Source organism: Leishmania major, chromosome 17 (genome assembly GCF_000002725.2).
Source record: "Leishmania major strain Friedlin complete genome, chromosome 17".
In the NCBI taxonomy this organism is placed as follows: Eukaryota; Euglenozoa; class Kinetoplastea; order Trypanosomatida; family Trypanosomatidae; genus Leishmania; species Leishmania major.
Window position 1 is genome coordinate 639,428 of NC_007258.2, and position 21,590 is coordinate 661,017.

The 21,590-nt window shown below is 60.7% G+C and overlaps 6 protein-coding genes and 1 non-coding gene across 7 annotated transcripts; all 7 read left to right on the forward strand.

Moving 5' to 3' along the window:
• Window positions 1-2,822: 2,822 nt before the first annotated feature.
• On the forward strand, window positions 2,823-5,420 carry LMJF_17_1370 (conserved hypothetical protein; the record flags this gene model as incomplete). Its single annotated transcript, XM_001682343.1, has 1 exon — window positions 2,823-5,420. One exon carries the CDS (start codon window positions 2,823-2,825, stop codon window positions 5,418-5,420), a length of 2,598 nt encoding a protein of 865 aa, XP_001682395.1.
• A 754-nt stretch (window positions 5,421-6,174) lies between these two features.
• Window positions 6,175-6,561, forward strand: LMJF_17_1375 (conserved hypothetical protein; the record flags this gene model as incomplete). Its single annotated transcript, XM_001682344.1, has 1 exon — window positions 6,175-6,561. The coding sequence occupies one exon, from the start codon at window positions 6,175-6,177 to the stop codon at window positions 6,559-6,561; it is 387 nt and encodes a 128-aa protein (XP_001682396.1).
• Window positions 6,562-7,639: 1,078 nt separating this feature from the next.
• Window positions 7,640-9,718, forward strand: LMJF_17_1380 (conserved hypothetical protein; the record flags this gene model as incomplete). Its single annotated transcript, XM_001682345.1, has 1 exon — window positions 7,640-9,718. The coding sequence occupies one exon, from the start codon at window positions 7,640-7,642 to the stop codon at window positions 9,716-9,718; it is 2,079 nt and encodes a 692-aa protein (XP_001682397.1).
• A 1,125-nt stretch (window positions 9,719-10,843) lies between these two features.
• LMJF_17_1390 (putative myo-inositol-1(or 4)-monophosphatase 1) lies at window positions 10,844-11,710 on the forward strand (the record flags this gene model as incomplete). Its single annotated transcript, XM_001682346.1, has 1 exon — window positions 10,844-11,710. One exon carries the CDS (start codon window positions 10,844-10,846, stop codon window positions 11,708-11,710), a length of 867 nt encoding a protein of 288 aa, XP_001682398.1.
• A 1,234-nt stretch (window positions 11,711-12,944) lies between these two features.
• Window positions 12,945-13,757, forward strand: LMJF_17_1400 (putative otubain; the record flags this gene model as incomplete). The annotated part of the gene is made up of 1 exon (XM_001682347.1): window positions 12,945-13,757. The coding sequence occupies one exon, from the start codon at window positions 12,945-12,947 to the stop codon at window positions 13,755-13,757; it is 813 nt and encodes a 270-aa protein (XP_001682399.1).
• A 1,943-nt stretch (window positions 13,758-15,700) lies between these two features.
• Window positions 15,701-16,711, forward strand: LMJF_17_ncRNA1. Its single transcript, XR_002460145.1, has one exon.
• Window positions 16,712-17,774: 1,063 nt separating this feature from the next.
• On the forward strand, window positions 17,775-19,268 carry LMJF_17_1410 (putative zinc-finger protein ZPR1; the record flags this gene model as incomplete). The annotated part of the gene is made up of 1 exon (XM_001682348.1): window positions 17,775-19,268. The coding sequence occupies one exon, from the start codon at window positions 17,775-17,777 to the stop codon at window positions 19,266-19,268; it is 1,494 nt and encodes a 497-aa protein (XP_001682400.1).
• Between the last annotated feature and the right edge of the window lie 2,322 nt (window positions 19,269-21,590).

Sequence of the window (21,590 nt, forward strand, 5' to 3'; positions counted from 1 at the left end):
AAGCCTCGCCTTGGGCAGTGGGTGTAGCCAGCCACCCATCGCACTCTGCCGATGTGATCTCCTGCGCCTTCCACAGCCAGTCTGTGAGCAGCTGCCCGCCGTCTCAAGGAAGGACAGGAGACCTTCTCCGCGCACCACTACTGCACCCCGCCCCTCTCTACCCTCTGCTCCCCTCAGAAGCACCTTCCTCAGCGAGCGGCCCCAGCATCCGCTCTTCGGCGATGGTGTTCCTCCTCCAGACGGGGCCCCGTCCCGAGTCGAGCTCGCCTGATCGGACCCGAACGATAGTCCCCGTGCACGGGCTGGTGCAGCACAGCCGGCATGCCCTCTCTCTCATGCTTGCATAGATCACCCGACGACTGCACAGGTGGCAGGCCGTATCCCATCCTCCATGGGTCCATCGGGGGGTCCAGGGAGGGGCGGCCTTCTCATGTCGAAATCCTTCACCTCAAGGAGGGGGAGGGATCGCCCTCCACCTCCTCCGCCAAGCCCTGGGGGCGTTGACCCCGGGCGCTACACCCGTACGCTCAGCGACGGGATTCACCGCAAGCAGAACAAGCTCCATCGCGGCTCGCGTCACACCGAAGGACGACCTGCGGACGCTCCCCCAGTCATCCGCAGCAGCCTTCGAGCGCCTCAGCAGGAACAGGCTATTCCAGGCCAACGACAATGCTCTTCATCACGTGGCGCAGCGGCTTGTGTCGAGAATCGACCGCATCGCCACGTGTCGACACGGCCAGCAAGCCGCATGCCCATCACCGAACCGCCCTTTGCGGGAATCCCTCGACACTGCGCGGAGCGGGGCTGTGGGACCCGTGGCCCCGACGTTGTCGCTGTCGGGTGGCGCTGTGGGTGGGCGGCAGCGACAAGGAGCAACGCGAGGCTGCTGCACACGGCACCTTCTCCTCAAGGGTGGCGAGACCTTTTCGAACCGGAAGATGACGGCTTACCAGGTGATGAAGGTGAAGCGTTCACCAGCTGGGAGGAGGCACCATGCAAGCTGCTTCCAGCAACCTATCGACCGAATACGGCACCGCGTTCTCCCGGGACATCAGCAACCCGGGCAACGAGAACAGCGTGCACGCCTCGAAGGCGGTGTTCGACTTCTTCGTGACGCATGCGCGGCACGGACGGCGTTTCGCTCTCGGTGCCCCTCGGACCAAAGACGAGGCCCTTAGGGGACGGAATAGCTGAAGCCTTCTACGCTGAGTCGGAGGCCGCAGCGTGGGCACGCGCTAGCCAGCACCGGTCGACCGAACGCGACGCCGTCATCACGAGTCACAGAGGCACTCACCACCCCAAACCAGCAGCGACACGTGGGCGGAGGAGGAGGCCCAGGTGCGAGCACTCAGGGCGGCAACAACAGGATAAAAATGTGCCGCCAAACGCCCTCGTGCGAGTCTTGACGCAAGGCCACCTCCACACACACACACACAAATTTATGCGCGCCGTTGGATCCGTCTGCCTCGCCGACTGAGGGAGAGGAGGCGAGGGGCCACCGAGAACGGACGCTCCTCGACACGGCATCACGGGCCGAAGGGGCTCTCTTCCCGCTGCGTTCAGCACGGCCGATGACGCAGTTCGGCTTGCTACCCTTTTTCCCGCTCCGTCGCACCTTTGGTGAATCATCCCCGCGTCCTCGCTGGGAAGACGGCCAGCAGCTGCGACGAAGTCTGCCGTCTGACCCCGCAGGGCTTCCTAAGCGTCTCCAGCGCCAAAGTAGTGCCTTACCCTGGGGCGGCGGCGAAGTCGAGTCGGAGCGCGGCCCTTCCGTCCAGACCTCATCGGCGTCGTGCGGCTCGGTGTTAAGCGGCACCGTCGCGCACGCCTCTCCGCATTTTGGAATACCGGGCGATGCGGGGAGGCGTGCCGCTGGTGGCGATGTTTGTTTTTGTCTGCCTTTTTCGCATCCCCCCTCCCTCCCCTGTACGCCGGCGAAGGAGGGGAGGTGATCACGTAGCTGCTTGTGGACCTTGGTCCGCGTGTGCCGCTCTCCGTCTGTCTGCGCCCTTGGTTTATCGCATCGCCCCCTTGGCGGCTGCGCGTCTATGTATGTACAGTGATATCCACTGCACCTTGTCTCTCTGTCGTGCACGTGGTGTTGCATTCCCGATTGCCTTCACCCTCCACTCTCCGAGTGCACTGCGGTCTCCTCACGCTCATCTACACCATCGGCGCCCACCGCATCTGCTGGAGGTGGGAAAGGTTCAGTGGATGACGCACGCGCAGGGGTGCAAGAGGTGACTGCCGGTGCTGTGTGCGTGAACGTGTGCGCATTCTACATGGCTGCTGCGCATCGAGGCCCATCAGTCCCTTCCCAACTTGCTGTCGTGCGTATTTCAGATTGAAATGCCGTGCACTCATCATCACACCAGCGGCGGTGTCTCGCCCCTTCTCAGTCTCTCCACGTGCCACGTCGTTGTGCTCCACCCTCTCGCTCTCTTTCTCTCTCTCTCTCTGCCATCACACTGCCATACTCGGCCGCTGCGCCACCGCCTCTATGCGATCACCGCGGCTCTCATCGCACACATATCCAGCTTAATAGTTGTGGTGGTTGCCTGCGCACACTCCCTTCCACCCCCTCTCCAGCATCGGCTTCGGGTTGCACTTCTACTTCGCTTTTTCTCTATCAGCTCGAGGGGCGATTGCCCAGGACGTGTGCGTCGGCGTGCTCTCCCTCCAAGGTCGCGATCTAGTCAGGCGCCGTCACTCAAGAACGCCGCACGGCGCACGCTCTCTGCACTGGCGTGTGCGACAGCGCGCGCACCGCCTTTCTTCCTCAACCTCCCCCGCATCTTGCGGTACTCGGGTTTCTCGCGCACATGGCGGAGCCAGCATTTCGCGGTACACTGCTGCTGTTGCAGAACCGTACTCGCCGCGACCCGGAGTCGTACCGTGACGAGTTCCTCGCTCAGCTGGACCACTTCAGGGCCTCCAGCGCCACCGTGCTCTCCCAGCGCAGTCTCAATCCTCAGTTCATCGCGGTGCTCAACTACGTCTGCCACGTTGGCCACTGCTTCCCAAAGGATGCTGCCGTGATCGTGAACATCGTGTTGGAGCTGCTGCGTGCATCCAAAGGGAATGGCTTGCCAATGGACTTGCGCCTGGCGCTCGTGAAGTCGCTGATTCTCCTGCGCGCCAAAGATCTTGTCTCGACGGACCATACCTTCCCTCTGTTCTTTGAGCTGCTGCAGGAGCGTGACAAGACGTTGCGCAAGCTGATCTTGACGCACGTCGTGAGCGACATCCGCAAGGCGAACATGCCGGGCGCGAAGAACGGTGCGCAGATCAATAAGAGAGCGCAGAACTTTCTCTTCTCTATCATGGCAGAGGACGACCCGGTTCAGGCACGCTGTGCCGAGATGGTCATGATCGACCTCTACCGCCGGCGTGTCTGGAGCGACGAGCGCACAGTGGAGGTGCTCACCAAGGCGTGCTTCTCCAAGCACACACCGATCTTGCGAACGGCGCTCCGCTTCTTCTTGCTTCAAATGCCGAGGATCACCTCTGTGGACGACGAGGACGGCGAGGACGGCGAGGAGCAGGACCCTGGCCGCACCATCTCGAAGCTGCAGCAGAAGATGAAGATCGTAAAGAAGACATCGAAGCGCGAGCGAGTGCTGAAGCGCAGCGTCCGTGGAGCGAAGCGCAAGTACGACCGGCAAGAGAAGGAGGAGGCGCTCTTCGCGAAGCAGCACGTCGACCCCGTCCGCCTACTGCGCGACCCGCAGCAGCTCGTCGAGCGTCTCCTCGCGAAGCTGCAGAGGACGTCGGAGCGCTTTGAAGTTCGCCTCCTGTACTTGAACGTGATTGCGCGCACCGTCTCCGAGCACGAGGTGCTGCACCTTCCGCTCTACGGCTTTCTGGAGCGCTACATGGAACCCTCCCAGCTGCATGCCACGCAGCTGCTGGCCCTCTCCGCCACGTGCGTGCACGCGATGGTGCCGCCGGATGCAATCGAGCCGCTGCTGCGCACAATCGCCAACCACTTCGTTTCGGACCGCTCGTCAGCGGACGCGATCACTGTCGGCATCAACACGATTCGGGAGATTTGCAAGCGTCAGCCCCTCGCCATGAATGCCGACTTGCTGAAAGACCTCGCCGAGTACAAGAACCGGCGTGGCGACAAAGGTGTCATGATGGCGGCGCGTGCGCTCATCCAGCTGTACCGTGACGTGTATCCGGAGTTGCTGCCGGCGAAGCTGCGCGGCAGCAAGGCGGGTGTCGCGGACACAGCAACAAGGCCCGTCTACGGTTCCAAGCACGTGTACACGGACATCCCTGGACTCGAGCTTCTGTATCATGACATTGAGAACAACGCCGGCGACGACGAGAGTGGCAGCGAGAGCTCCTCGTCGGAGGTCGACTCATCCAGCGGCGAGTGGGTGACCGACTCCGACAGCGAGGCTGACGCTGATGACGTCGACGGTGAGTTCGTGGACGTCGCCGACTCTAGCGCGGAAGAGGAAGACGAAAGTGAGGATGGGTGTCCTCAGCTGGTACCGGTGCACGAGCACGCCCACTCTGCTACCGACCGGACCGACGCAGACGGCGAGGGACCACACAAGCGCGCGCGTCTGGAAGAGGCTGCGCCAGTCTCGGTAGCGTCGCAGAACAGTGCTGCGCTCAGCGAGAGTTCCGCAGACAACGAGGATGAAGGGATGGACTCTGATGGTGACGAGGACGGTGAGGAGGTGGTCAGCAACGATGAGGAAGCGGAGGATGAGAGCGAGTTTGGCTGGGAGGAAGTGTCGGACGATGAGGAAAGCGAATGCGATGAGGAGAGCACAGCGGAGGAAAATGAGGAGGCGCCCCTCTCTCTCTCCGCCGCCTTGGCCAACGCGAACTCCGGTGCTGACTGGTTTGAGGACCTCACTGACGGCATGAGCAGCAAAAACGCCTCCTCGTCACCCCGAGCGGGGTCTGTCTCAAGCTCCAAGGCGTCTTCGACCACTTCCATTTCTTCGTCACGCCTGCTGACGGATAGCGACTTCCAGAAGATAAATCAGCTGCGCACGCAGCACGGCAGCCACCAGTCTCTGCGAGGCAAGCGCAAGGAGCGCGATGTACGGTCCAAGAAGCGCCACGACCTCATCCACGGCATCAGCAACGACCTCGACGCACACGACATCGAGCACTTCACCGAGAAGAAGCGCGAGACAGACAAGCAGGCAAAGATCGAGCAGGCGCAGGAGCTGCGCAAAGCTTCCTCGAAGTTTGAGCTGCGGCGGAAGAAGAAGAGCAAGCTCAACTCCACGCACGGGGAGCACTCGAAGCGCGGCAAACTCTTCCAAATGACGAAGCGTTCGCAGCGTGTGGCGGCGAAGCTGAAGAGCTCTGTGGCCGACCGCGCTACCCGCGCGAAGGAAATGCAGAAGAAGGACATCAAGTTCCGCATCAAGCGCGGCTGGAAGGCGTAGCGGAGCGGCGGGAGCGCAATGTACGGCGACAGGAAAAGTATCACCGCAGTGGCGGCCCCATACTTCTAACCAACAGACGAAGCGTGTTGACCGTGAAAGACGATACCCCTTCCCCTCGAGTAACAGTGTCACGGAGCGCTTCTCTGCTGGTCTTTTAACCCCTTTCCCCTCGCTGGAATCGTGTAAGCTGATGATGGCGCGCTCTCCTCCGTGGCTGGTGCCGCACCCTTGCAAGTGTTTTCTGTTCGCTCGTTGTTGTTCTGCTCATGCCGCTGCAGGTGCTGCTGCTGCGGCGGTATGGAAGTGCAGCAGAGAGCGGCTGGGCGAGGGGAGGATGACGCTGTGAAGGAGCCGAGGGAACGCTTAAGAGAGTAAACAAAGGGGTAGCAGGCGAAATAGCGTGAGGCAGACGTGTGTGCCAGCCGCCGGAACACGACAGTCGTGGTTGCCACAGCAGAGCAGTGCTCTGCCCCATCCGATGTCTGACAGCAGACGTCCTTGGTCTGTATTAAAGCGTCTCATGGTATCTGTGCAGCAATGCGCGTGGGTTGTCGCGCCTCGGCCGCTGACGTTCGCTGGGGCCGCGCCGTTGCTCTTCACGGGTTTCCACTCTCTCGCTTCTCCCACTTCGCTACCTCTGGGGTTGTCCGCGTAGAAGTGTGCGCCAAAGCGCCGCGTCGCCGGACATTTCTCTCCGCCCTCCCCCCTCTTCCCCACTCCACTGCCCCGCAAGTCTCTCTCGCACTTGTGCCGCATGTCCGTTCAGGCCTTCGAGTTCTCCAGTAGCATTCTGAGCCCCAAGTATGTCGGACTGTCACCGTTCCGCGCGCCCAAAGAGTCGCGGCTCGACACGAGTCCGCCTGGGGTTCTATCTTCCATGTGCGAGTACACAATGTGCGCGAAGCGCGCACTCAACACGCGCATCATCGGATTTGCTGAGCCGACGCTGCAGCAGTGCATCGAGGAGTTCGCACGCGCTTTAAAGGCCAGCACGTTTATACAAGACAAGGACGCGACGTCGGCGTTGCTGCGGCAGAGGCGGGGCACCGTCGACCCGTCGCAGCTGCCGTGGTCGCCGAGACCCGAGTATCTGGCGTGGCTGCGAGCCCAGGGCCGCCTTGAAGAGACCGTGTCGTTATAGCTGGGAGCGACGCAGGAGGCCACACCACTTCGAGTGCGCTCCATTCTGTCCTCTCTCGTACGCGCTTCTATATCGGAACGCGCGGGCGTGCGTATGTGTCTCTGCAACTCGCACGAAACTGAGGAGGTGATTGGTCTTACCCTGCGTCCGCTTTTTTTTTTTAGGTCCACCTCCACTCGAGTGCGCTCGCCTGCCTCCCTTGTCCCTCTCGCACGCGGGTCGTTGGTGCTGTGGGGGGACGGGCCTCGAAGGACGGGTAGCGTGCCCTTTCCCTCCTCCTTTCCTTGGCTCTCTCCGTTGCTCATGACCCTTCAGCAGCTGAAGGTTGCGGTGGAGGACGAGCAGCGAAGGAATAACGTCAGCACGTTTCGCGCGCACGCGAAAGCAACCAATATCAAGGAAAGGAACGCCATGATGCGATGGGCGCGAGACACGGTTGTCTTGGACGTGTACCCATGCTGCGTATTCCTGGGCGGCTCTGCTACTGTCCCCTCTTGCCTCGCCATCCAGGGCAGCAGTTTGGGAAGAGGGCGGGGCATGCGTAGAATACCATGCACGCTTGTGTGTCTCCCTGTCTCGGACGCCTCTTTCCAAGTGATGGGGTGTTGGTGGCTGTGCAGGCCTTTCGTGCTCCGCCACTCTTTGTGCCAGCAGCTGTGCTCTCCGCGTTTGCCCCCCCCCCCCCCCTCCCCGCCTTCACCGCACACCCATGCATCTCTTCTCCCTCCTCGATTTCTCATGCACCACGTCCGCCGTTTTTTTCTCTCCTCCCTCGCTCGCCCCATCCATCTTCTTCTATGCGTTGTGACCGCGCGCAGACTGACAAGAGACACAGACCTCTGCTTGCTGTCCGGTTTCTCTCGGCTTCATCCACGCGTCTGTGCACGAGAGGCTGCCCTGTGCGGAGGTGTACCACACCGCTCTTCTCCCCTCATTCTCCATTGCCGCTCGTGCCTACGCAGACCATCCTGCACGGGCCTGGAAGAGATAGCGCTGCTTTGCATTGCGGCGCCCTTCGCCCCTTTGCACACCGGGCGAGGTCGCAGCCATGACAAACTTTTCCCCTGCCAAGTGCGAGATGGACGCCTTGTTCTTGACGTCGGCCGGCACCGACGGCCACCCTCTCGCTCAGCCCTTCTGGTCGTCCTCTCGCTCTAGCCTGCCCACCTTTGATGCGCACCGACGAGGTACCGCTCGCGGCCGTTTACAGAACCCCGCGCTCATAGACAGCATCCGCCGCAGTGAGGGAAGCCGTGTCGGCCAAGATACGTGTCGTTACATGCAGGCTGCCGCGGCCAGCAGTCAGAAGGCGGTGCACCAGCTGCTGAGTCGCCTGCAGACGTACAGAAGCTTTAAACCCTTTCTCTCTCCCCCGGCGCCGTACAGGGACAACCTCTTCACGGATGACCGCGGCTTTAGCAATTTTCACGGGCCCTCGTACGGCAGAGGGTCCACTGCGACGGTAAGCAGGGACCAGCTCTGGCAGATGGTGGACGGGATCCTCGACACATCGGTGGCGCAGCTGCTTCAACACAACGCTGAGGGCCACTTCATCATGACGCTGCAGTCGACGCTCGGGTTGGAGGCGCCGATCTCAACGGCGAAGAGTGGCACCGTCATCGAGAGCCGCAAAGCGGCGACGCCCGCGATCAAGGGCGGGGCGACGGAGCTGGCAAGCGAGGAGCGCACGCCTGCCGGCGGCCCGCGCCAGCCGCTGCCGCCCGCCTTGCAGAAAACTGCCGTCATGTCGTCCTTCGCACCAGCGAGCGCGTTGGCGGATCGCTGGGCTTTGGACCACCCTTCTGCGACAGCTGCCGCGATCGAAGAGCAGCACCATGCGTGGGCCAAGTTTGAACAACAGCGGCAGCGCACAAGTCGTTGCTTCTACCTCCAGGCTATGCAGGAGCAGCTGGATGTTCTGCAGGCGGAGCAGGCGAGGGATGCTGCTGACACGACGCACTCGCCCCCAAGCCGCGGCGACCGCTCACACCGCTACCTCGTGGATATGCATAGCCCCAGCGACTCAGAGGACGCGGTGGCCAAAACCGAGGAGGAAAGGCAGCAGGCGCTGTGGCATACCTTCCATGATGGCCCCGTGCTGGGGGTGGGGGCTTCCGAGTCGCTTCATGAAACGGCACTGGGCGTCCCTGGGATTGTGAGCGCCTACTTGGAGAGCACTGATCTGCAAGACTGGCTACACTGCTCATGGGCGCACCGCACGCACCGTCATGAGAGCGCCGCTCTGCGTATACAGTGCGCCTATCGCGTGTACCGGGCACGGTGTAAGGTGCGCGAGATGCGATACGAACGGCGGCAGGCGTTTTTGGCTAGCCTCAGCGCCGAACGCAAGGCTCGACAGGTGTGGGACCTAGCGTTGCAGGTGCAGAAAGACACGACGACGACGACCAGTGGTACCGACAGCACATTGCGGGCGCTGCAGTTTTTCATCAACAAGGTGAATGCCGTTGTGGCGAAGCACCGTGCACGCAAACAATATCAGCAGAGGCAGGATGCTGAGATATGCAGGTACGCTGCTACACGCATACAGGCCGTGTATCGAGGGCACCGGACACGTGCCTTCGTCACCGAGCTGCGGCATCCCGAGATAGTGGCGCTTCGGAAGCACTTACAGCAGGAAAACTGTGCGAAGCTGATCCAGACGTGCTGGCGACGCTACACCGCACAACGCCAGTGGTGGCGCGCACGGCATGCGGCGTGTGTGCTGCAGAGTATGTATCGATGCTACGCAGCGCGACGAATGCTGGCGGAGCGGCGTTACCAACGAAGCCTGGAGGCGTCAGCGGAGCTGACGAAGTTCGCTGTGCAGCGCATTGAACGGTGGTACGCATCTTTCCTCGCCGCGCGTAACGCCATCGGCCGCGCACATGTGGCGGAGCTGCTCATGCTGCAGCGGGTGTGTCGTGGCTATCAGGGCAGGCATGGCGTTCAAAAGGAGAGGCGGCTGTCGCGCTTCCGCTTCGCTGTGCGCACCATCGAGCAGCGTCGCTGGCGCGTAATGGAGGTTCGAGAGGCGATTGAGAGGCGGGCGGCTCTGAGCGCAACCAACGCGGCCAAGCGTACTGCGTCCATGCGTGACGATGCGGCTGTTACGATCCAACGCGCATGGAGGCAACGGCGCGTGTTGCATGTCTGCTAGCGCGTACACACAGGCAAGCAACAGGGGTTGGGCATGGGAGTGAAGGGTGGGGTATGGTTTCTCTCTTCTCTCCACTCGGTGTGCGCGTGTGTGCGTGCGCTTGTGCCCATCTCCGCTCCTTGTGCAGCCCTTTCCGCTTGCCCCACCCCTTCTCCGTCTCTTCCTGACGCTCTCACCTCCACCGTAGAAACCCGCTGCCGCAACCCCCCACACACCCAATTGTGTCCTTAACCTTGATGTATGCTATAGCTCAGCAGCCATGATGGACAACTGCCTCCTTTATTCTCCCACCACGGCTGCGTGCATGTTACCTCCGGTGTTTCAGGCCGCGCCGGTGTTTGATTGTACTTTAGCCACCCTTCTTCTTTCGCTGTTCCGTCGATGGCGATGTCGGTGAGGAGTTGCCTGCGCTTGTGCAGGCCGTGTTTCTGCGTGCTTCGCCGGTCGCCTCTCTCGGGAGTGTATCCGTGAAGTGGGTGACTGCGCGATTTCCGCATGTATCCTCTCCGTCCTCCCCCTTTTACCGTTTTGGAACTCTGGCGCCGACTTTGGAGGGATGAGGGTATGCAGTGACGTCGAATTAGCGAGTCGCGTTGGCGTGAGCGCAACAAACACGCAGCCAATGAAGACTGCTGAGATAGACGGCCGTGACGAGGCTCGACAAGCGGAGCATCTGACCTCGTCTCTCCCCTCCCGTACTTCACCGCCATCGCCCCCCTCCCCCCTCCCCTTCACGGGAGGCTGCGCACCGGAACGCGCTTCACGGCTGCCAGTTGTGTGTCGCTTGCAGTGTGAATTGTGCTGCTGGTGAGGACCGTAGAGAACAGGGAATGCACTGCGGACTCTTGCGTGGTGCACGCTGACGACACCTTTTCACACCACTGTCAGCGCGGCACGCCTCCTTTGCCGCGCCGGTGCGTGCGCACGTCTGCACGTGAATGCTGGCCGCGCTTTGCCACCCCTTCGACTGTTTCGTCTCTCTTCCTCCTGATGCATTTCCCTGCTCTGTTTCCAGAGCCGCTGGCGACAGCACATGCAAGCCGCCTCCATCCCTTTCCTTGGAGCTCATCTTACGAAAGCATATTTCTCTGCCCTCCCACCAGCCTCTGTTCGAGTGCCGCCTCGATGACGCAGCCCACCCTCACGGAGGACGAGCTGGATGATGCTCTTGGCCTTGCCATCCGTGCCGCCAACACGGCCGCCTTCATCAGCAACAGCGTTATCGACGACAAGACCAACAACATCGTCGAGGCGCAGACACGAAACAACCCGAACGATCTCGTGACGCAGTGCGAAAAGCACTGCAAGGAGGAGGTGCTGAACATCCTGCGCGTGGGCACTCCTTCGTATGCTATTCTGAGCGACGACATGCACAGCGAGGCGGTGCTCGGTGACGGCCCCACGTGGATTGTTGGCCCGATCGACGGCACAGTCAGCTTCAAGCACGGCCTCTTCGACTTCTGCATCTCCATCGCGTTAGCCCTTCGCAAGGAACCTATACTGGGTGTCGTGTGTGCGCCACGCCTGCAGGAGGTCTTCACCGCCGTCAATAACCGCGGCGCCTTCAGCAACGGCCAGCGCATTCACGTCTCGCTGGTCGATTCATTGAGGCAGAGCGTTGTGCTGCTTCACCACAGCGGCACCCGCAGCGACGCTGCCGTGAGGAGCGTGGCGGCAATGCAGGCGGAGCTGGCAAAGCTCCCCGTGCAGGGGCTGCGGTGCAACGGGTCTGCAGCGCTGGATATGTGCCTTGTAGCGGCTGGGCGAGCGGAGCTGTTTTGGAAAGCTGGCGTGAACCCGTGGAATGTGGCGGCAGGTGTGATCATCGTGCGTGAGGCAGGCGGCGTTGTGCATGATGTCGAAAGCACCGACTCCTTCGACCTCACCTGCCGCAGCGTGTGCTGCGGGTGCTCTCTGGATGTGACCAAGCATGGCGTCGAGCTGAGTCTCAAACACAACTACCGTAGCTCGGTGTTGAACACGTCATCTTGAGACACCTGAGCCGAAGGCATCGCGTGTGATGGGGAGACATGTGCATCAGTCGTTGCGCGGACGTGTGTGCGACACGCGCCTGCCCTCTTTCTGCTTCTCCTCTGCCCGATTCAGCAGCCTGCTCTCCCTCGGGCTTTAGTGAGGGATGCACTGGAGAGCGCGAAGGTGGAGGGCCAGCGAGCGATGGGGTGATGGTGGTGGTGCTAGAAAAATGTGTCACGCCGTCATCGTTGCGTTTGGATGTATGCGCGTGCCTTTGCTCTCACTCTGGTGCCGCTGTGGCCCGTGTGCATCGTCGAGCGGCTCACAAGACTGTTGGCCCTGCATCTCTCCCTCCCCCGTCAGGGAGGAGCAACATAGGACAGCGACGCGCCCGGCCGAGGCGATGGACCACAGCGCTTCTGCACAGCCGCAGAGGACAGAAGCGGCGCGCTCCCCGCTGGCCAGTGCTTGAGCCCTTTCTCTCGCCGCACTGCCGCTGTCATCTCATCTCTTCCACCCGTCCGTCCCCCTGTTGTGCACGTGGTCTACTCGCGTCTCGCCCACGCACAACACCAACCCTCTTCTCATGATCGCGACCGTTGCTGCAATGCTTGTTGCCCGTGCGCAGAGAGAGAGGAACCGAAGAGAGGGGCGTGGGGGGGGGCGACGGCAGAGCGAGCGCTGACACCCCCAAACCATGTGTATGTTGGCCAGAGATAACTGGGCTTTGCTCTTCTCGTCTTTGTCCCCCTTCTCCGCGTTGCACTTCCCGTGTATCCTTCTTTCTGCCTTTCTTCGCCCATTCTTCCGCGTGCTGTTGCGGCGGCAATGACCACGCTGCGCACGCACGGATAGGATGATGTTGCCTACACGGTACAGGGCGAGCACTCATGGATATGCTGACACAGGTCGCAAGAGAGGCGGATGCACGTATCTGGCAGTCCAGAGCTTCCCTGCTGTGTGCAGGTAACGGCACCTCTTCACCACTTTTCCGCTCTTCTTCTGTCTTCACGCACCTTAAATCACAGTGTACACGTCTGCCTCCGGCCGTGGCACCGCGACGCAGCGACGCTACGTGTTTGTACGTCAGATCAGTTCGTTTCGAACTTCTGTGCCAGCGGCTCTCTTTCTCCAATTCCACTCCCCCTCTCCCAAACACACACACACACACACACCCACACACACACTGTCCACTTCAGCCTCGCTGCGCTGCTTCCGTTTTCCGTCTCTTGGGTTTGTGAATTCGTCAATCATGGATGAGGGACTGCCAATCGACGCGAGCGAGGCACAGCTCGAAGCTATCCGGAGAGAGGTGGCGCAATACCCGTTACTGTCGCTCTCGCTGCCGCTCAACAAGGAGTCGATGATTGTGAAGGAGATGGAGCACGACGACGCCTACCTTGCCCAAACGCTGTCGCTGTTTGGGGCCTCACCGGTTTCCACAAAGCAGTACGACTTCGGCAGCATCCGCTACTCGCGCCGCGACGGCAACTGCTTCTACCGCTGCGCCGGCTTCCGCCTGTGCGAGCTCATTGTTGAGCACCCAGAGAGGGCGGCGGAGTACGTGGCGCTGCTCAAATCGCGAGAGGAGAGCCTCTCCAGGTTGTTTGGCCTCTTCGTGTTCGATTTCACGGATGCCTTGGCGGAGATCCTGAAGGGCGTGGCGGACAAGACGATCACTTCCGTCGCACAAGTCTACAATCGCTTCATTTCCGACGACGCCGCCTACGTTCTGGCGGCGCTACGCTACTTGATCTCCGCCTACCTGCAAGAGCACGAGGAGGAGTATGAGCCTTTCGTCAGTGGGCTTGGCTACGGCGCAGTGCGCGACTACTGCAACGCCGAGGTGGAGCTGGTGGACCACGAGAGCGACAATGTGCAGCTGGCCGCCTTTGCAAAGGCCTTCAACGTCTGCATCAAGGTCTACGCGCTGGACCGAAATGCAGGCAACAATATCACCGAGTACTCCTTCAACGGCGAGGACAACGACGCTGGAGATCGACTGGTGGTGGGCCTGCTTTACATGCCCGGCCACTACAACCTTCTCGGTCGGGGACCCGGGTGACAGGAGAGGCAGCAGATATGCGCGGACGCAGTCAGTCAGAGGTGAAGAAGGTGGCGGTCGTCTGCACGCTTTCGTTTCGTGCCGGCATGCATCTCGATGAACACGCATCGAGATATCTGTACTGTGTTTGCCGCACAGCTCGCGCCTGCCAAGGTTGCTTGTGTTTGCGGGCGTGTAAGTGTGTGCACTGGGTGCTCAGTGCGCGAATATTCTGCACTATGTGTTCTCGTTGCCGTATTGACTCTGCAACTGGCGCTTGTAGTCACGTACGCATGTGACGCGAAGCAAATTCCTGCATAACACATGAACAAGATCATGCTTGCCTGACGTGAGAGAAGGAGAGGCAGAATAGCGAGATGAGACACGGGAGGCGGTTGGGCGATACACTCCCATCGACTCAGGCATTTCGGTGCTTCTGGGCGCAACGGACCGGTTGCACGTGCTCACGCCGTGCCCTAACCGACTCCTTCCCGCCATCTACCCCCTTCCTGCCACACACAACTCGCGTCGGCTGTGCGCGAAGACCAACGCACATCGGAGCGAGACAAGTGGAGGGTGCAGCACTTCCGTTCATGACGTCTCCGCCGTCCTGTTACCGACGTCTTTTTCCTTCTCTCTCTCACTCTCACTCTCTCTTCCGCCTTCGCTCGCAGGAGCGAGTGTCATGACGAGATTCCGCTAAGGCGCCTCGCCATGCGTGGACACACGCATGCACGCAGACGATGCACAAAGTAGGCTTTGGTATCTATATTCGGGCCGCATACTCAGACCGAGAGAGAGATCGCTGTGCTCTTTCCGTTTCGGATGAGGCACTGCGCGCTTTACCGACCGTCGTGCAAGCATCACCGCTCCTCATATTCAGCTAGCTCGCTGATATCGTCACGAAGCCGGAAGTGAATGAGGTGCAGAAGCCGGGGTAACCCCGATTCAGACTCCTACAGACACAGAGCCAACCACATCTGTCGTGCCTTCGCCACTGTTAACGACGTACATACTGACGATCGCCTCCGCACCTCGCGCGTTCGGCTCACCGTCGCGCTGACACCGAAGCAGCGGTAGCCAGCGCCGACGGCAGACGACGCCGACTGGCCCCCGCCCTTCTCGGGAGGAGATGTTGCCAAGAAACGAAAACAGAGGCGCCGTATGCATTGACGCGCCCAACTTCCTTGCTCGCCTGCAGTAGAAACCACGGACGGCACTGTCAACACCCGATCCGGCGATGCTTCTGCGCATCAAGACAGCGCCGTGTCGCAATCGCTGCCGTCGTTGCCTGTCGCTGTGGCCGCAAGGGGCGACTCCAGTGTTTATATCGACACTACTACCGGATGGGGTGAGTTCACACGGATGCCTTCGGAGACACATACGAGGGTAGCGAAGCGGTGCTATTTTGGCGGAGTCACGCACCCCTACGGCCCCGAGCGGGCCGAGGTTCTCCGGTAGTCTGGTGGCAGAACGGGCTCCTGCATCCCTGACTGCTGCTGCTGCCATGCCACTGGGACCGCCAAGCGAGTCGGAAACCACCATATGTTGCCTCATTGCCGGGGCAGACCCGCAATTCGAGGATGCATGCGCAGCTCCTCCACCAGTGCCTCTGGACCGCAGCAAAGTGGCGCCGAGCATGGGAAGGCCAAACAGCTGTGCATAGGCGGTGCCCACTACAGCCCATTTTCCACAAGCCCCCCCCCCCTCCCCCAACACACACACACATAGAACGTTTTACGGCAGCTCTCTCCATTCCTGAAGCACCTTTGTTGCAAGAGGACAGCGGGGAAGCGCTCATGGAGCGTCAGAGACACGAGGTGCGGCACAGCCAGCGCACTCTGCGGCGGGATGCGTCCAATGCACGAGCGCGCCAACGGGAGCGCGTGTTTTTCATCCATCAACGTCAAGGCTCCATTCATTCCGATGCACAGGAGAAGTAAACAAAGGCGGGCGTCCTCTTTCGTGAGGTGCCAGCGGCTACGCAGCTTGAGGAAAACCTGACAAGCGGCTTTGTGAGCCCGCTGGCACGCCAAAACGGATCTCGAGAATTGCCTGCGTGAGTTCACGGGAGAGGTGACGGCCAACAAAGAGCTCCATCGAGATGCGCGGCAACGCCTCGGCACGTACAGCGACCGCATCGCACTACCCACAGCTGCCGAAACCACGGCCGTCACAAACAAAATCTGAAGGTGGTGCACCAGGGCCCCGGTGCACTAAAGAGTTTGCAACAGGAAACGGTCGTGTCCCAGGTGGGCGTGGTGCTCCTCAGCGGGCGCGTGCGCACCTATCAATGTGCCTAGCAGCGCATCTGTAAGGAGCTCGTTAACACCGAGGCAGAGGGTGTGACGGTGCGCGGCGACCATCAAGCGGTTGTTCAGGGCGGCGACGGTGGCTTTCCGAGACGATGCGGGTTGCGTGCTGGACGAGGTGCAGCGGCCAAGGGAGAGCCAGCAAACAGACGAGCTTGCGGATGCTGTGCACAGCTTATGGGACGCATTGCAGAAGGACCGGAATCGCGCTCGTCGGCTGGAGGATGCCGTGCCCGCGAGGGAGGCGTCCCAAGCAGGTTTACTGGCGGCCTCCACTAGCGACAGGGCCCTTGAAAGCGCGTCGCGGCCGTCCGATCACCTGGGCCGCTGCGTTGCTTGCAGTGCCTCCAGATGAGCCCTCCGCATGAGAGGTGGAAGATCACTTGAAGGACCTCCACGAGCGACTCGAAGCCGCTATTGCGGAGAAGGGGCTTGAGGTGCGCGACTTCATTCAGAACAAGATCAACGCCGGTGTATTTTAGCTGGCCCGCTCTATGCACGGCTCAGGTGTGTTGATACGGCAGTGGCGGCGGACTGTGCTTCGGGGCGGCCGCCGCATCGGGTCCCGGTGGGACTGGGGGACAACTATGATGGAGGCTGGCCAAAATGTATCGTGCGGTGTAGCGGGCACTGCCTGTATGTTTTGGCTTCCTCTTGTTCACGTGCGCGTGTGCTGGCGGTGCCCGTAGCCGCTCCCTCGTTCACTACGCCCATAACGATGCGTGCAATGTAGAGATGCACTAAAGACGCCTTTTCTCTCGGGTACACGAACAGCGAGCACCGTGATGTAGAGAATTCATCCTCTCTCCTCCGAGCACGAGGTCAGAGACGAATTGGAGCGAGGGGGCGTCTCGTTGAACTCTTGAGGATGAGGGCTTGTTTGGGCCTCTGTACTTCCTTGTGGCTACGCCGATGCAACATCCGAGTGCGCGGTGCAGCACGGTGCTGTCTTGAAGGGAGAAAGGCTGAAAGCAACGGCGGCGGTGGGTGGTGGTAGTGGATCACCCGCTTGTACCCCTCACGGGTTCTTTCCCCGTTGCCCTCTCTCTGTGCGATGCCCACGCTACCTTGTATGACTCCGGTGCTTCTCGCGCTCTCTCTTTGTGTATGCTGGGCGGCGCACGCGTCGCCACGACTGCGTGCCGCTCTGTAGCTCTCCGTCTGTCTGTGGCGACACATGCGTGCGTCATTGTCGCCATTCGCCTCCCTTTCCACCACACAGCAACGACTCGCGAGGAGAGGCGGATGGGGTGGAGCACACGGAACTCCACAAACGCGTATACACACCAACATCACTCCTCACGTACAGAGCTACGTACGAGACGTCTGCTCACATGACGCTTCCTTACGGGTGCTCGACACACCCGCATACGCCCACTGGATAACTCAGCAACGTTGGCCAAGCAAGCGGCCAGTTGACCCATGGCCCCCGCCCTGTGTATGTCTCTCTCTCTCTCTCTCTGTCGGTGCTGTCCCTGCGAAAGAGGACTTCGGCTATCGTGCAACGGTCACGCCCTCGCATATCGCCGCTCGATCACGTTCACTTCTCTCGCGTATCTCCGCTGTTTGTTTTTGTTGGTGTTGGATGCGGGAAAACAGGAGGCTCGCATCGTATACACTCTCCAGTCAACCCCACTGCCCCTCCATCCACTGACGCGATTCACAAAAACCCCACCCAGCGCCAACTCGCCCATTTGCACACCTCCGAGGAGCGACCCCGCGGACCATGTCAGAAAGGGAACACGATGAAACGCCTGTGACTGCCGAGGGGTCGGCTGCAGCGCACGAGGGCAGCAACATGGACCTCAATGGGAACGAGAGCCGCGCAAGCTACATCAAGACAGACCTAGGCGAGTTGAACATGATTGAGTCCATGTGCCCCAAGTGCCAGGAGACGGGCACGACGCGCCTCATGATCACGAGTATTCCTCACTTCAAGGAGATCATCGTCAGCAGCTTCGAGTGCCAGCACTGTGGTGAGGTCAATAACGAGGTCGCGTTTGGAGGCACTTTTGGCCCCAAGAGGGTCCGCTACGAGTTGCAGGTGCGTAGTAAGCAGGATCTGGACCGGCAGGTGGTCAAGTCGGAGTTCGCCACCATCGCAATCCCTGAGCTAGAGCTGGAGATTCCGCCGGAGTCGCAGAAGGGAAACCTGAATACCATCGAGGGCGTCTTGGAGCAGACGTATAGCGGCCTTCAACTTCAGCAGCCGCTGCGCAAGATTCAGCACCCGGATGTGTACGAAAAGATCGAGGCTTTTTGCGCGAAGTTGGCGTCCTTTCGGAGCGGTGATGTCCCCTTCACCCTCACTCTCGACGACCCAGCAGGGAATAGCTACATCGAACCCATCCACGACTACTACCACCCAACTCTCGACCCTCAGCTCACCAAGTACGAAAAGGAGCGCACCGAGATCGACCGCCAGCTGCTCGGCATCGCCCTCGACTACAACACAGAACGTACGCAGGAGGAGGAGAAGGACGTGGAGGAAGGCCAGTTCAGCGACGTGACGCAGATCCTGTGCGACTGCCCTGCTTGCCGCAGGCCTGGGTATATCATGATGCACGAATGTGATATTCCGTACTTCAAACAGACAATTATTATGGCCTTCAAGTGCGAATACTGCGGCTACAAGAGCAACGAGATCAAGGCGGGCGGCGAAATCAACGCGAAGGGGCTGCGGCTCGTTCTGCACGTCACGTCAGAGGCAGACCTCAAGCGTGACGTGCTCAAGTCCGATACGGCCACGCTGATCATCCCGGAGGTGCGTCTTGAGCTGGCGCCTGGCACCTTGGGCGGCTTCTTTTCCACTGTCGAGGGCACCATCACTCAGGTGCGCGACCAGCTCATGAACCTACCTCAGGCCGCCTTCGCCGCTGGCGACTCGGCCGACGACAACTCGAAGACGATGCTCGAGTTCGTGAAGGAGCTCGACGAGCTGCTGGCTCTCAGGGAGGAGTTTACCTTCATCCTCGACGACCCCCTTGGTAACGTATACATCCAGAACCCCTGCTCACACCTGCCTCCGCCAGACGACGTGGACCCGAAGCTGGAGAGGGAGGAGTACACCCGCACGGAGGAGCAGGACGAGGAGCTCGGTATTCTTTCTATGCGCCACAACGAGGGTCAGGCCGGCATTGAGAAGTCGGAGGATGAGGCGGACCACGAGGGTGAGGAAAGGAACGGTGCCGCCGCTGAGGAGCAGGAGACTCAACAGTAAGGGTCTGAGTGGCATACCACGATCAGCGAGGCTGTGGCAGCGCGCGCCTGGAAGATGCTTCTCAACAGAGGTTATAGTGACGCCGGCGGAGATTCGGTGGTTGTGTGAGCGCGCGGCATGGCGAAAATGCTGTGTGGAGGGGTGGCTACTGCTGCTGCTATCGCTGTCTCTACGTTCCATTTCGCCTTCCCTCTCCTTAGTCCTCATAGCTCGGCGTAGCGAAGACACGTGGAGTGCAAGCGCTCTGCTTGACGCGCGTTTTCCCCTCTCGCACACATACACGGACGGACGCAGGCTTGCTTGTGTTAAGTCGCCGATTAAGCGCCACTAAGCAACAGTAAGAGCAGGGACAACATGCTAACCTCGCGCGATGCCCCCCCCCCCCCTCCTCCTCCAAGAACAAAAAAACAAAAAGAACACGTTGCACGTGTGCCTCATCTCTGGTGGAGTGCACGCCGAAGGCACCACTGACGCGGCCGAGCCCTCGTTGCGTATTCCTCTTCCCCGCCAGCAGAGACGACGAGACAGAGAGACACATGAAGAGGAACCGCTCACGCTCTGTGAGGACTACCAGGGATGTTGCTCTGGAACCGTCCGCCACCCGCTGTGTCGTGTGTGTGAGTGTGCGCAATTTCCTGTGAAGTCTTCTCTTCTCTCCCATTTCTGCTCGGTGGCTTTCACGGCTGCACGTTCTCCTCCCCAGCAACGCCGCCACCAGCAAGTGCTGACCACCTGCTGACACGTGTGCGCGCCGGCAGTCTTAGCGCATATCTGCAGCGGTCCCTCCCTCTACCTGTTTTAGTGTCTTCTCAAGCGCAGGACAGTGTGCCTCCACCACAAAACACCCTCTCTCGGTATTTCTGTGCGTACGCGAACACATGAGCGCAGGCAGCACATTCTTGTGGCACGCACGTGTGCAATCGTTGCCGAAGCGGCAGTGGACGCCGCCTGCACAACAACGGCTGTGACGAACGGTGGTGATGAGGCCGCGTTGAAGGTTGCGGCTGCTCGACCTGTCGCCCATTGTGCAAAGGACAAGCTGGTGCAGAGGAGCGACGATTGGGCAACACCCTCCTCGATGAAGCAGACCGGCGTTGATGTCCTTCTCTGCCATGCGCACAAGGCCTATCGAGCGGCGCCGATCACGCTGCTGGTGCATCAGAGAGTTGTGGTGCTGCTCAGTTGCCGCTTCCTCGAAGCACCAGCGACATGTGCGTAAGACAAGCGTGGATCGCACGAGCGCACCTGTGCTGTGTCTTGGGCGTGCGGATACGTCTCGGCTTCCTGCCACTGCAACTCGTGAGCACATCTCTTACCGCTGCACCAGTCACCTCTTTTTCCTTTCATTCTTCCCAGCCTGCCTCTTTCAGTTGTCGGCACGCACGCGACGCTTCACCCCCTGCTGCTGCTGGATCCATGGGCGACGTGGCGGTTGGTGGAGGGGCACCTCGGGCCACATGGATGCCCTACATGTGGTCCATTTCCGACAGCGACCCTGAGGGTCTGCGCAAGGTTCTCTACATGCACGTTGGGCTATATTTCTGCGTACCTAGCCTTCGCTGATGATGTCGAGCTGCTTTTCAGCCACGGGTGCGCGTAGCGGCGTACATCTCGCAGAATGTTGCGTGGATCGTTGTTCTGTGTACCTTCGCACCTCCGCTTTCTGCCGCCCACTTCTTGATCGGCGTGCGACCGCTGCAGCAACGCCTCACGGAACCAGCGGGGCACGGCCGTCTCAACTTCTCGGCAAAAAAAAACAGAGAAGGCGGCCACTTTGCCGCACAGCAGCCCCCTCCCCTTGCGCCGCTTAGCGGCTTCGCTTCAGAGGATAGACTCTTGGCCAGACTCAGAAGCATGCACGTCCTCACAGACGCCCCCCCCCCCTTCTTATGGGTACGCAGACACGCACCCGCAGAGAGCGAGGCCGGTACGTACATTCAAACTGCGGTGTGGTGAGGGGGCGTGCCCCAGGGAGTGGATGCTGACGGCTAAATCTTGCGCGCATTCGCCACTCTCGACCTCCTTCTCTGCTTCCTCGGCCAGTGAGCAAGTGCGCACGACGCCCTGATGACAGATTTGGACACGCACGGGCCCACCATTGCCACATTCCATGGATCCCCACTCCATTCCAGTCCCTCTTACAAGCGATACGATCTCTGTCGAAGAGGAGCAAGGTCTATGCGGCTGTGGTCTTGATCGTGCTGAGGTGGTCCCTCTTCCGCTGAATTGCGATGGGCTCATGGCGGAAAAAAGGCTGTGCATGGGCGTTCTCATGCATGGCCAAGCCTCGCGCTGCCTCACGTTTGCGGGGCTTCAAAAGGA